This window comes from Cebus imitator, unplaced genomic scaffold (genome assembly GCF_001604975.1).
Source record: "Cebus imitator isolate Cc_AM_T3 unplaced genomic scaffold, Cebus_imitator-1.0 Scaffold476, whole genome shotgun sequence".
Classification (NCBI taxonomy): Eukaryota; Metazoa; Chordata; class Mammalia; order Primates; family Cebidae; genus Cebus; species Cebus imitator.
This window is the reverse complement of record NW_016107791.1, coordinates 193,510-208,226: the sequence shown is the minus strand read 5'-3', so window position 1 is coordinate 208,226 and position 14,717 is coordinate 193,510. Positions and strand designations below refer to the sequence as shown.

Here is a 14,717-nt window from a genome sequence, read left to right as displayed (position 1 = left end):
ATGACAGGCATGGAAGGAAGGCTGACTCTCAGGGAGTGACAATGAGGGCTCATTAGAGATCAAAAGGCTGGCAGAATTTAAGGAGGGAGAGCTTTATAATTACACCTTTCTCCTCTGGTAAAAATCAAATTTTAGTGATCAAAATGAGAAATGTTAATTATTCATGATATGTTACATAAATAAGATGCTCTGTCATTTCCCACTGGATCTGAAAATATCCTCTGTCACAGTCTGACTTCCAGCAGTCACTCTCTGATACCTTTTGAAGGAGACAAGGCAGGTACAATCTGAACTTCACAAGTGGAGACCAGTCACGAAGAGTGTAAGTTGCTCAAGAAGATTTCTCAGAAGGTTCTCTAGAAACTGTTAAACTGTTTACCCTTAGGTAGCTATGAGTTTGGTGAAGAAAATCTGACTTTACACCTTTCTTCACTGCTTACATTTTTATTTTTCCTATGACTACTATTTATCATTTCAAAAAAGAAAGACTTCAGTTTTATCAGAAGGAAAGAATGAAGAAAAAAGGACAAGAAAGAATTCGTTTCTCTAATGTGATTACAGGCATCCCTTTTGGAGACTGGGCTGGATAAGAAATCTCTAATGTTCTTTCACTGTATCTTAATAACGTTAAATTCGAGGTATAATGTGACTGGCTGACATTCACCAAGAACTTATTGCGGAGGGGAGTACTCAAAATTATTTAGACCTGTTCACTCATGAAATCCCTACAATTTTGTGAGAAAGGTGTAACTATCATTCCCACTTTGTAGATGAGGACACAGGCAGAAAGCTTGGGCACACGTGGTCAGGGCTGTGGAATCTACATTCTTCTCCACACACTGCTGCACAGCGCTCCTGGCTTCTAGATTACAAAAGAATAAGAAGATACCTTCCTGGCTGCCAAGCCGTCAGCTCTATTCCCAAGCCCCCCCTGCTCCCCTCACTGTCTGAGGCATCGTCACAAAATCTCTCCTTCATGACATGTGGACAGAGGGAGCGTTCTCTGAAAGTCAGCTGCTGCCATTGCAGCTTGGAGAGAAACACGCATAAGCACTGAGCAGCAAGTTGAGGAGGGGAATGTTCCCTGAATCAACCTCAGAGGGAAGGCCCACCCTTCAAAAACCTGCCACAGTGTCTACAAGTGTATGGGGAGGGCTGGTGGTCAGATGCCATAATTAGGAAGGGTGGAAACAGGTGATCTAATGCGTTCTACTACAGCAGGCGGGACAGGAACCACCTCTTCCAACGCCCCTACCTCTCCCCCTGCCCCAGCAGGGGACACAGAGACAGCGCCCTCAGCTGTCTAGGGTTAAAGAGACCAGAGGAAAAGGAGATTGTACCTATCTGCTTGGGCTCTCTTTCAAGTGTAAGCCAGAGAAATGACTTCTCTTACTTGGACACGGACCAGTTAGCTGCTAATTAGTTTGTATATCAATTCCAACAGGAAGGCTAGAAAGTTCTATCTCAACTTAAGCAATGACGCTTGTCCTCCTAAACTTGGTCTTGCCTGTCTCCCAAATAAATTCCCTGCATCACACAAAACACGATCTCTGGTTGGATCAGAACAGCCAGAAGCAAACAGGCAGAAACACATAAACACCTACACACCACCTCTCCATCAACCTCATATAGACTTCCCCATAGAACCTTTCACAGAGTCTTTTGTAGGTTGATACCAAGGCGGCATGGGAAACACAGACCACAGGGTCCCCATGAATCCATAAAAAAAAGATTAGAAATGGGGTACTTTTTAGGGTCACGGAAAAAATATGTTGTGCACTAGAAATGCTTCAAACAAAGACTGGAGAAATATCCACCTGTGAGGTAGCAACCCACTGGATTGGAAGACTCAGGGGCAGTAGAGACAAGAAGAACAAAGACTTATTGATCATCTACTGCAAGTAGGGTGCTGTCTGAGATCAACCAGGCAAGCACTCTCAGGTGGAGTTCCCAATCACAGAAGAGGTAGCACAAGTAAAAACCCAAGGGTGGCAGAGGGAACAAGCAAAATGTACACTACAGAGACTGTCATGTTGCTCAGGGGAGGCATGATCCCACCACAGCTGCAGGGTCGGGGAGGCCGCTCACAGCTGGGCCACCGCTTGATGAGGTCCTGAGGACAGAATGAAATTCTCTTGAGCTGTGGTCCCCAAACCACCTAGGGAACACTTTTTTAAAAACACAAATTCCTGAACTCCATATATCAGAGCTATTGACTCAATAGCTCCAGGAGTATTACTCTGGAATCTGTGTTTACAATTATGGTAAAACATGCAGGAAAGGAGACAGAATAGTGAACTCCAAGTGCCCATCATCCATCTCCAGTAATCACCCACTCATGACCATTCTGTTTTCACCCATCCTCTTACCTACTTCCCCTCCCCCTGTATTACAGGATCTGTATTCTTCTAAAACCAGGGACCCTGAGGCAGTCAGATCATGGATGTGAACTGGGAACCACTGATAGAGACACAGATTAGGAGCAAGCGAATCCTAGGGACAAGGGGGGCAAAGCCTCAGAGAATTGAAAGGGAACGGTATTTAGGGGATAATGGCAAGTAATTTGGAATGCCTAAAGGGTGGCAATGGGGATAGGGGCCAAAAGGTCATCAGGGTCATCGGGGCCCTGTTAACAGGTGTGGTATCTTTCTGAGAAGCACAAAACTGCATCTCCTCTGGGCAGAAAAGCATCCCTTGCTCAGGTCTTAAATATGTCTCATCTGCTCATGTCTCATCTGCATCTTCTCTGGGCAGAAAAGCATCCCTTTCTCAGGGCTGAAGCTGCCCATGCAAGTGGAGAGGGCTGGATGCCTTTCCCCACCCACTGCCTTGTACCCTTCACTTCTGCTGGGCCCAGACCACAAAGCTATGCACAGCAGCCCCAGGGCCGGAGCGTGAAGAGGTCTGGCCCCCAAAGGGGTTTGGACTTTATCTTATAAGGGCTTATAAGGGCTGCAGGCAGCTAAGAAGGGAAACGTGCAACAACCAGTCTGTGTTTTAGAAGAATAGTGGGCAGCAATGGAGAGGAGGTGGATGGATGGACTGGAGGGCTGAAAACTGAGAGTCAGTGAGCTAGTGAAGACAGTAACTACTGCAAAGTAGTCAGGGAAGAAGGGAGAAGGCCAAGAAGGTCCAACCTTGATGGAAGAGGTTTACAGAAGAGATCTTGTAGGGGTTCTGGAAATAACGAGGGGCTAGATATAGAGGACTGCTGGATGCAGAAAAGAGTCACTGGCAGGTAGAAGTTGTCTGAAGCCATAGGAAGGTTGAAATTGCCTGGTAGGTAGAATAAGAATGAAGAGGGATGAAGGACATGGAGAAAACCAGCATTTAGAGGACAAAGGAGCCAGCCACGGTGATAAGAATGGTTAGGGTGATGGGAAGGGAGGTGGTGAGAAGAGAATAGTTCATAGAAGCCAATGGAGCAAAAGTGGTCATGGGTTGGCGAGAGAAAGGCACTCATTTAGGAAAGCAGAAATGTAAAGGAAGGTCAAATTTGGAGTACCTAGAATGATCAGTGAAGGAGTTTCAAGTTGGACTTGAAAAGGCGGGGTACCAAGTGTCATGGTGTGTAGCATGAGTTGGTGCATAAGTAATACCTCCTAAGTCTGTCATTTACCAAGTATGCTTTGGACACATTCCTTATGTTGAGTCTCTGTATCCCTGCAATAAAATATGGGTGATTCTACTCACTCTATTAGAGATGGGGAAGACATCTCAAGGAATGGCAGTGTTTCTTCTCGTCCTTGGCACCTAACAATGCACAGCCTTGTAGTACGATGATCTTTTCAAGTATCCAACTCCCGCATCTCTAACTAGCTTGCAAATTGCTTTGAGGATAGGGATTAAAAAGACCATTAACTGAAGTTAATGGTCCTATGTTGATATTTATTATATACAAATCAAGATGAGCATGTAGAATAAGAATAAAGGAAAATTGAAGGTTTAATGAAAAGAAGAAATGACCCTTCGAGTTTGAAATTTAGTGAAGGATCCATATAGACGTCCAATCCTACCACAAGGTGAACAGTGGCAGGTGCAGCAACGGAAGTCTCAAATTGCAATTTCTTCACAAAGGAAAGTGTGAGGGATGGAGAGACTCACTCTGGCTGACAGGACAAAGCAGGCAGTGCTGCATGAAGTTTAGGGGCTGGACAGAGGAGGTGCAAAGCAGGGCAGAAGCAGAGCTAAGTTGGAAATTGGCAGGTGAGTTTGAGGAAAGCTAAGAACCTTTGTGGGTGTGAAACAAGGGGTGTGGGAAGTGAGGAGAGAAAGGTGTATGAAGCTGTAGCAGACACAGCCCAAAGTCACTCCCAAGTCATGCCCTGGTATAATCCCATAATCTTTTGCCCTTGAGTAAGGTGGGACCTGTGACTCACCTCTAACCAACAGAATATGGCAAAGCTGATGTGAGACCACTACTGGGATCATGTGACATTATATGGCAAAGGGATTTTGCAGATATAACTAAGGCTCCTACTCATCTGACTTTGAGTTAATCAAAAGGGACATTATCTTGGGTAAGCCTGATTAGGGCCATTGAAAAGAAGGTCCAGGCCTTCCCTGAAGTTAGAGGCTTGCGGCAGAAAAGACCTGCTCTCCCGCTGGCCTTGAAGGATCAAGCTATGTGAGTTCTAAAGCCACAAAGAAAAAAATTCTACCCACAAGCACATGAGCTTGAAAGATGAGCCCAAACTTCAGATAAGAATGCAGCCTGGCGACACCTCAATCACAGCCTTGTGAGACCCTGAACAGGGCAGGTAGATAAGTCACACCTGGACTCCTGACCCATAGAAACTGTGAGATCATGGATGAGTGCTGTTTGAAGCCATTACGTTTGTGGTAATTGGATATGCAGCATGCATGGACTCCCATGGCAGAGGGCCGTGAATGGCAGACTAGGAAGTATGGGCTTTATTATATGGGTTCTAGGAAACCACTGACTAAGGAAGCTAAGAGATGGCAGAAGGAAGGGGAGCCTCGAATGGGGTTGACCACTCGAGGTCTTGAAGAACATCTGGCCAGGGCACTGCTCCCAGGAGCAGGTTAGTGATGTTCAGGTGAGTAACCCAGTTCTAAGTTAAACCAAACCAGCTACTGTTCTACACAATTTAAAAAAAAAAAAAAGGGAAGCAAAGACCAAGTAAAGAAATTAACAGCCATTGAGAAAACTAAAGTTCCTTAAGGAACTTTAGTGTCCTTGTTGCTAATTATAAATATTTACTCTTCCCAGAATTCCTGACCTCATAGAAGAGCCTGCATAAATAGTCTTGCTCTTTCTGGAAAATTAGTGTGCGCGTGCACGTGTGTGTGTGTGCATGTGCATGTGCGTGCATGTGTGTGTGTGCACGTGTGTGTGTTTCTTGGAAGGGGAGTGGGCAGTAATAAAGGATTGGATGATCTGCAAAAAGTCACTTCCTGTTGGATATTGTCTAGTTCCCATTCCCAAGATCATAAACCCCAGTCCCTCAAGCAACTCCTCCTTCCTTGATTCTATCTGCTGGAGACAACTAAGCCAAACAAACTCAGGAAGTGGCAAGAGGCTGGGAAGGGGAGGAAGTTCGTGGCACAGAAGAAAAACGTAAAGAGAATGCCCTGATGTTCAAGGAAGAGGGTGGAGGAGAGAGAGAAATGAAGGTCACTCCAAGGTCACCTGACACCAAGCCTTTAAAATGTCATGCTTGAGCTTTAAATCAAAACGGGCACAAACAGTGGGTCAAATCTCCCAGGGCCATTCCAATACTAACATTCACAGTAATAAACAGCCCCCCAAAAGTCCTCTGTGAGCAAACTGGAACAAACAACTAGTCTAAAGCAGGTTGCTAAGAGACGAGCAGGCAGGAACTGAAGTCATTTCAAGTATCCGAAGCATTCTTTATTTTCTTCACTTTCAGGAAAGAGAGGAGGAGAGAAGAGGCTACCTGTAGATGACTCCATGCTGGTGGAGGAACATGAGGGCCGACGTGACCTCTGCAGCATAGAACCGTGAACGAGGCTCGTCGAATTTTCGTGAGCGCTGAATCTGAAACATGAGGTCTCCACCGTTTACATATTCCATGACGAAAAAGAGGCGGTCCTGAAAGGAGAGAAGAAAATGCCATTTGGGTCATCTGACTGCAGCTGCCCACACAGGCCAGCACAGTGTGAGCTCAGCGTAAGGTTACCAGGACTCAACGGGGAAGAAGCCTCAAAGGTGGGTGAATCCTGGTAGCACCTGATCTAGAAAGAAGTCAAAGGAAGCACACAGATTAGGGGATGAAGCGCAGTTTTACTTTTTCTCCGTCTTCCTTCAGTGGGCATCAGCTTGTTCTTGTGGAAGAGGCATAAAATGGGCAGAAAGGAAACTTGGGTCTTCGATTTCTGTTGCCAACTGGAAGTGTGGCCTTGGACAAGTCTCTGCCCTTTTGGGGCTCCAGTTGCTTTTATAAATGTGGTAAATTGAACAATTCTCCTCTAAAAGATATCCAGGTCCTAACCCTTGAATGTGTAAATGTTACCTTATATGGCTAAAAAAAAAAAAAAAAAAGGATTCTGCAGATATAATGAAGTTAAGGATCTTGAGACAGGGAGATTATCCTGGATTACTAGGGCGGGTCTTAAATACAGTCATAAGTGTCCTTAGAAGAGGGAGGTAGAGGGAGACCTGAGAAAGGGAGGAGGAGGCCAAGTGGCCATAGAGGCGGAGATGGGAGTGAAAGAGTCACAAGTCAAAGGATGCAGACAGCCCTGGAAGCTGGAGGAGGCAAGGGGCAGAGCCTCTGGAGGGAGAAGGGCCTGGCCGGCACCTTCATGGAGGCCCAGTGATGCTATACTCCTGGCCTCCAGAACTGTGAAAGAACGCTTTTCTATTGTTTTAAGCCACCAAGTTTGCAGTAATCTGTTGAGGCAGTCCTAGGAGACCAATAGCTTGCATTGTGGAATCATGAGACTGTGAACCTCCATTCACTGTGAGGGCCACTTTTTACTTTGGAGGATATTCCTTCCAGGATCCCCTGTGGATTCTTCCCTCAAGGCAGCCTCCAGAACAGCCAAACCACAGTCATGCCTCATTATGGGGAGCTCCTTCTTACCCGCAATCCAAGATCGTGTTGGGAGAGGACGGACTGACATTCTCTTTGCGTGGTTTCTTAACTATTATATTCTAAGCTTCTAGGGTGTGAGACACTCTGCTAGGTGTGGGCAAAGAATTATAAACCACTGTTGTCCTGGGGAAGCTTACAATCCAGGGGTGGACATGGGAAATGGGAAGAATGATAAAAAACAAAATAGGAGCTGAATACATGAAAGACACCAGGTGCTAAAAAGATTCAGCGAAAAAGGAGCTCTCTGACTTGGGAGGCCATGTTGGATTTTAGATGGAGCTAGGCCTGTAGAGAAAAAGGTCAGAGGAGGGGGGAACCAATGCCAGGACGTGGGAATGGGGCGAGCAAGTTTAGGGGCCAGTAAACTGACCAGATCTGTTGCAGAGGAAGGTTAGTGAAGTAAATGGTGAGAGGCCAGAGACGCAGAGCACATTCTTAACACATAGAAATAGTCTAAGTGCGGCCGGCCGCTGTGGCTCACGCCTGTAATTCCAGCACTTTGGAAGGCCGAGGTGGGCGGATCACGAGGTCAGGAAATCGAGACCATCCTGGCTAACATGGTGAAACCTCGTCTCTCCTAAAAATACAAAAAATTAGCTGGAAATGGTGGTGGGCACCTGTAGTCCCAGCTACTTGGGAGGCTGAGGCAGGAGAATCGGTTGAACCTGGGAGGTGGAGGTTGCAGTGAGCCGAGATCACACCATTGCACTCCAGCCTGGGTGACAAAGTGGGACTTCGTCTCAAAAAAAAAAAGTCTAAGTGAAGCTTCCAGGAGGATGTTAGCATATTATTTTCCATTAAGTCTCAGTAAAATTTACCAGTGAGCTTCTTGACTTAGGAAGCATATCTATCTTATTATTGGCATCTCTTTGAAAATCAAGTCCACAGTTAAGAATTGTTACTAATTCAAACTACCTTCACCCCCACTGCGGTCGGTCTCCAGGATTATTCCATCTTTACTGGCATTCACAAAGCACCTAAGTCCAGCTTTTCTTCCATTTATCTTGCCCTTAGCCTTCAAGGCCTGCCTTGTTTTCTCCTCAGAGTATAATTTTGTAAACAGAAGTACACGGGCTGCCTTGCCAACTATTTATTCAATCATCCAATCTCTAGTCAAATCCTCATGTCAAAAATTAAATGCTCTGGCCAACCCTAGACCATTGGAATCAGAACTTCTGAGAGTGGAACCCGGCCCCAGTAGTTGTCAGAGCTCCTCAGGTGATTCCCATGTGCGGCCAGGGTTGAGAAACACTGACTCTCCTCCATCCGGTTTCTGCCCAGGTATCTTGCGTCTGTGCAGTATAAGGATTATACATGATTTTCGTCTCCTTTTTGTCTTTTCAAGGATTCCCTCCAAGACAAAGACTCTTAAACTTGTGCTTTAGAATCACATGGAAACTTGTTAGGACATGGATTCCTGAGCCCCTACTCAGATTTCTGAGTCAGAAGATCTGGGGCGGAGTCTGAAAATCTGCATCCTTTAACAAGTTCCTGGGCCATGCTGGCAGGCCAGGGACAACACTGTGAGAGCCTGTGCCCTGGAGCACTGGGACAAGCTTTCACATGGGAAGCACAGCCAGATCACTCACTGAACACTGAACCGCAACACCTGAAACAGCCACTGAGGTGCCTGCTGCATAATCACCGACCCTGGACTTGAACTTTAGTAAAAATGGAGTATTTCCTTGGCTGTATTTAGGAGAATCCAAATCTCTAAATGGGAAAAATCTCCCCTCCGCATCGTCCTCCCTGGCTGCTTTTTATTCTAGCAACGCTGGACACAGTCTTTAAGAGTAGGGGCTGTGGAGTAAGAAAGAGGTGTTCCCATACTGGTTTTATCACTTACTGGCTGCAAATAACTCAGGCAAATGCCTTTGGCTCTCTGTGCTCAGTTTTCTGATCTGTAAAAATGAGGATAGGCCAGGCGTGGTGGCTCATGCCTGTAATCCCAGCACTTTGGGAAGCCAAGGCGGGCGAATCACTTGAGGCCAAGAGTTTAAGAACAGCCTGGCCAACATGGCAAAGCCCTGTCTATGCAAAAAATACAAAAATTAGCTGGGCGTGGTGGCGCATGCCTGTAATCCCAGCTACTCAGGAGGCTGAGGCCGAGAATTGCCTGAGTTCGGGAGGTGGAAGTTGCAGTGAGCTGAGATTGCGCCATTGCACTCCAGCCTGGATGACAGAGAGAAACTCGGTCTCAAAAAAAAAAAAAAAAAAAAAAAATCAGGATGATTGAGTAACACAACCTGCCTTACAGACTTCTCATGAAGATTAAATTATATGTTAAAATGCCTGGCTCAAAACGAAGACTGGCTATGACTATTGTTATAGATGGTATTTGAGCAGTTATTATCATTAGTAAGTCTTCATTTTCTCTGACCTCTCTGCAGCTTTCTTTCCTGACCACATCCTCTTTCAACACACACTTGTTTCCCTTGGCTTTCAGGTTTCCCCACTACATTTCTGGCAGGGTTTTCTCTGCCTCTCTCATGGGCTCCTCCTCTTCCCAGTTATTAAGTGTTGGAATCCCACAGGCTGGGCTCCAGATCCTCCCCATCCTCACTGAGTGCTTGCTGAGGATCTCCTCCACGCCCAGTCTCCAAGGCACCTCTATGCAGATGACTCACAAGCTCAGACCTCCATCCTAGACTTCCCTTCCAAGCTCAGGACCACTCATCCAACTGCGGTTCTGATATCTCCCTCCAGATGCTCCAAAGGCACCCAAGTTCAATGTGTCCAAAACTGACTTCACAATCTGCCCCAATGAACTAGTCCTCTAGGTCTCAGGGCAAAGCTTCCCCCATCAGAAACCTGTCATTTAATGCCCCCCCCATCCCTCATCCGTCACCATGCTTATGGTATCTTTGCATTTGGTACCTTTGTGCTGTATACTTATCCATTTCTCTCTATCTCTGCCACTATCATGCCCACCATTCTGGCCCAAGCAACCATCATCCCTTGTCTAGATTCTTGCAAATGGCTTGCTGCTGATGCTCCCCACATTTACTCCATTTCTCCCTCCAAATGCTGGTCACGCTTTAGGTAGAGGGACCCTGCTGAAACAGAAATCTGCTTATAACCCACCCCCCTTTCTTCTCTAAGTCTAATGCTTAGCTTTTTGAGACAGTCTTGCTCAGTCAAAGCTGGAGAGCAATGGTGTGATCTTGGCTCACTGCAACCTTGCCTCCCAGGTTCCGGTGATTCTCCTGCCTCAGCCTCCCGAGTAGCCGGGACTAAAGGCAAATGCCACCATGCCCAGATAATTTTTGTATTTTGTGTTTTCAGTAGAGACGGAGTTTTGCCATGCTGCCCAGGCTGGTCTCAAACTCCCGACTTCAAGCGATCTACCCTCCTTGGCCTCCCAAAGTGCTGGGATTACAGGCATGAGCACCGCGCCCCGCCTCTATAGCTTGATTTTAATAAAGGCTCCCTGTTACTCTAGAATAAACCGAAAACTTCCTAATACACCTCAAAGTCTGTGAGATCTTCTCAGTCTTCTTTTCCACTGTCCCTTGTTCCCTCTGCCCCAGGGCTTTCCTCGAGCTGTTCTTTCTGCCTGGAACGTTTTCTCCTCTCCCTCCCCATCCTTCCGCCCTCAGCACAAGCACCTTTTCTTCCAGGAAGCCGCCCCTGACTTCTCTGACAAGGTTCAATCCCCCTGTAAAGTACTGCACTCTGTCGTAACATTCAGCACAGCAGATGTTTTGTGTTATTAATTTATGACTTTCTCCCCCAGTATTCTATGTGCTTCGTGAGGGCAGGAACTGTTGGTACCTCTGGCTTGCTGTTTTTTTTAAGGGAATTGAATTAACCTGAAAGAGAAGCTCTTATAATCTCTTTTAAAAACAAGGACCACGTGAATAGAAGAACCAAAAACGGTTAGAGGGCTATAAGAAGCAAAGAGTGATCTAAGTATATCTACAGGCCAGGTGTGATGGCTCACACCTGTGATTCCAGCACTTTGGGAGGCTGAGGTGGGAGGATGGCTTGAGGCCTAAACAACATAGCGAGACCCTCTCTATACAAAGAACTTAAAAAGTTAGCCAGGCATGGTGGTGCACACCTGTAGTCCCAGCTACTTGGGAGGCTGAAGTGGGAGATCTGCTTGAGCTCAAGAGGTGAAGGCTTCAGTGAGCTGCGATGGCACCACTGTACTCCAGCCTGGGCAACACAATGAAACCCTGCCTCTAAAAAGAGAGAGAGAGAGAGAGAGAGAGAGAGAGAAAGAGAGAGTGAGTGTGTGTGTGTGTGTGTGTGTGTGTGTATGCATAACTACAAATTCTTACTGCTTAGCTAGTTAAGTTAGCTAGTTAAGTCAGCCTACTGCTGTGAACCTGTGTCTGCGGAATCTGGAGCTGGCTGCCCACTCTCACCATTTCAGAGGGTCCGTCTATATCCACACCCCAGTATTTGGTTACAGACTTGAACGGTTCCTTTGTTCTTTGGATAGGTCTTCACTTCCCAGCGAGATGTTCAGCTCCTTGAGGAACATTTATTCTTCCTAGCAATCCCAAGCAATACTAACTCCAAACTCCGCACCTGAGAGGTGCTCAAGCAAAACCTGCTCATCCAGCATCCACGCCAGGAAGCACCATGAGAAGAGGAATTTTTGTTTATTTAGTTCCTTACTGTACTCCCAGCAACTAGAACTGAGCCAGGCATATAGTGGGTTCCTATTATGTCTGTATCAAATGCCTGAGTCTTTGAACACCCACCACGGACGAGGTGCAGATTGCTAGAAACTCAAAGCTAACCCAGAGTCGGTTACCCCTCATCATTTCTATTGTAAAACCTCTTCTTGAGCTAGTCTAACTTTAGCCCATTTTGAATGTTAGTTTTAGCTTGCTTTCTACTCAATATAGCTCCATATTCATGACCCCAAAGCATAACCAACTCTTTTTTTATATATTGGGTGTTTTAAAACAAGGTAAAATTTTCATGTCCCCTCCCTCTATTGAGTTTGCATTGTTTCTGACCTCCAAATCTAACACATTTGAGAAGCATGTTTTTATGTAGGATGAGAACCTCAAGTCAGATCTGAGAATTGCTTAATTACATAAACTGAAATCAGAAGAAAGCTGGCAAACCCAGCAGCCACCCATTAATCCCCTCTTGGCATGGGTAGAAAATAAAGCAAAACAAAACATCAACTTCCTGGTAAAGTAAGCAAATATGTTTTCTGAGGTAATCAAAGATTTTTAAAGCCTTATTCCACCTCCTCCTCCCTTAATCTCACCTGAATGTCTAAAAAGTTACGGTCTTGTGATAGCAAGTGAAATAATAAAATTAGGAAAGAGATCATGTGTCACGGCCATTTAGGGTAAGAATAGTTAATCATGACCTGCGAGCTGGAAGAACCACACCGTGTGTTTGAGGTTCCCATCAGGCTCCATTTTCCCAGAGCGCTAACATTTCCTACCCTTGAAGAGAAAACTAGGCCTGCACTGTTTGCCTCTCGAGGTGTGACAGAGAGCCAGAGGCTTCCTCTCAGCAGCAGATAGGATTATTTGGTCACACATTCTCCATCAGCTGCCAGCTGTTTATATGTGCAAAGATTTTAGAGCTGTTACATCAATTTCACATAAGTGACCACACAAAGACCAGGCTTGGAACAGCCCACACTTGTGCTGGTGACAGCATGCACCATTTCTCCAATGTACCATATAAGGAAATCGCGGGTCCTAATTTCACACTCTGAAACATCTTCTCCCCTCCGTGTCTATATCATCTAACCTATCAATTCAACAGGTCCTTCCTGGGTGCCCAGATTTGGGGTAGGTGGCCAGGGGATATAGAAGATGGCATAAGCCAAAGCTTTGTTTTTCAAGAGCTAGAAACTGAGCACAGGAAATCACAGAAAGCAATATGAAATGCTGTATAATTATGTGCTAAACTCTCCTGTATCAAATCAGATTGTGAAGCCTATGTATCTGGATTGTATCTTAGCACCCCCTAGAGAATAATCATCTCTCATCCAGGCTGTATCACTTAGAGAAGTTCATTATACAAAACAGTCCTACGGAAACTCCTGTATTTTCTATAATACAACTGGTGTTGACGGAACTGACCACTGCTATAGGAATTTGTCTGAGATAAAGCTGAACTGGGGTAAAGACTACACTTGACTAAAATCTTGAACAATGCAAGTGGGAGGAGGAGAAGGCCTCACAAATTGGAGGCATGGCCTTGAAGGGCAGAGGTCAGCAGAAATGAAAATTACCTGTGGGAATGAGGAAAGTCGCAGGTGTGAGCTCAGTAAAAAACTGTCATTTAGGAAACGGCATAGATCCAGGAAATAGGTAGGAAGGAGACAGAAAAGTGGTTCTGAAAACATAGGTGGGAAGTAAAGGACCCTAAAATCTTTTTTTTTTTTTGAGAGAGGGTCCTGCTCTGTCACTCAGGCTATAGTACAGTGGCACGATCATGGCTCACTGCAGCCTTGAACTCCTGAGATCAAACGCCCCTGCATTTCAAACTTCTGAGTATTTGAGACTACACACATGTGCCACCCTGTCCAGCTAATTTTTTTTTTTTTTTTTTTTTTTTTTTTCGTGGTTTTTTTTTTTTTTTTTTTTTTTTTTTTTTTTTTTCGCCCGGGTCTTTCTCTGTTACCCTGGTTGGTTTTGAACTCCTGGCCTCAAGTGATCTCCTCCCTCAGCCTCCTATAGTGCTGGGATTACAGGTGTGAGCCACCATATCTGGCCCCTAGAAATCTTTTGACTTGTAAAATGGCATAAAGTTGATTTTAAGGAAAACTATTCTGGAAGCAGAGTTCAAGATGGATTTGAAGAAGGTAGCCTGAAGTTATTCTCTCTCTCTCCATTTCCATTGTCCAAAATGTTTTATTGTCTTTGAAAAAGATAAACAAGCAATCCTCATTCCTCACTACTATACTTCCTTGGTAGAACCAAAAGAAATATACAGCCACTTTGGGAAACTTAACCAAATCAAATTTATTTCCCCATTTCTGAGTTAAGCCACAAAGATAGTACTGCCATCATTACAATAAATGAAAACAGTAAATAATGAGTAGGACTTTCCAGCTCTTAAGCAGACAGACTACAGGCAGAGCTTGTTTAATAGCTGTCCCAGAACTTCCAACTCTGTACTACTATAAGGTCAGTGTAGGTAATAGAAGGATTTTTTTTCTTACTGAGGACTTGCCTATCAATGCAAACAGAATGAAAGAGTCTCATCTGAGTAATAATTATTTTTAGTGATGTCAATTTTCCTATGCAATAACAAAAATAATCACCTTAATGATGTTTAAAAAGTCATTTTCACATGTTGTCTGCCCTTTTTCTACTAGGCCTTTACCGCCTGCTAACTCCCATTGTTCACAGCCGTACATAGTGCAATCACCTTCTTGTGAATTCAGAGTTATCACAACCAAACTCCTATAGCAATGGCCAATTCCATCCACACCAATTGCAAGATGGGATATATAAAATGGGTTTTCACATAACTAGTTTTTTTCCCCTTTCTTTCTAAATGAAATGCTATTTTTATTATTTTCTTTTTTAAACACTACTTTTTGAGGTCTGATTGACATACAAAAAGCTGTACATATTTCATGTATACAACTTGATAAGCTTGGAGACGACTAGACACTCATGAAATGATCATGACAGTCTA

General features: G+C 44.9%; 1 protein-coding gene across 2 annotated transcripts in view; it reads right to left on the bottom strand.

The window, feature by feature from the left end:
- The window catches only part of PRKCE (protein kinase C epsilon), a 300,957-nt gene that overhangs the window by 96,819 nt on the left and 189,421 nt on the right, over positions 1 to 14,717 (bottom strand). For both annotated transcript variants that reach the window (XM_017512713.2, XM_017512711.2), the window contains exon 10: positions 5,922 to 6,076. In XM_017512713.2, coding sequence (XP_017368202.1) covers positions 5,922 to 6,076 — 155 coding nt within the window. The remainder of the gene's footprint in view (positions 1 to 5,921; positions 6,077 to 14,717) is intronic.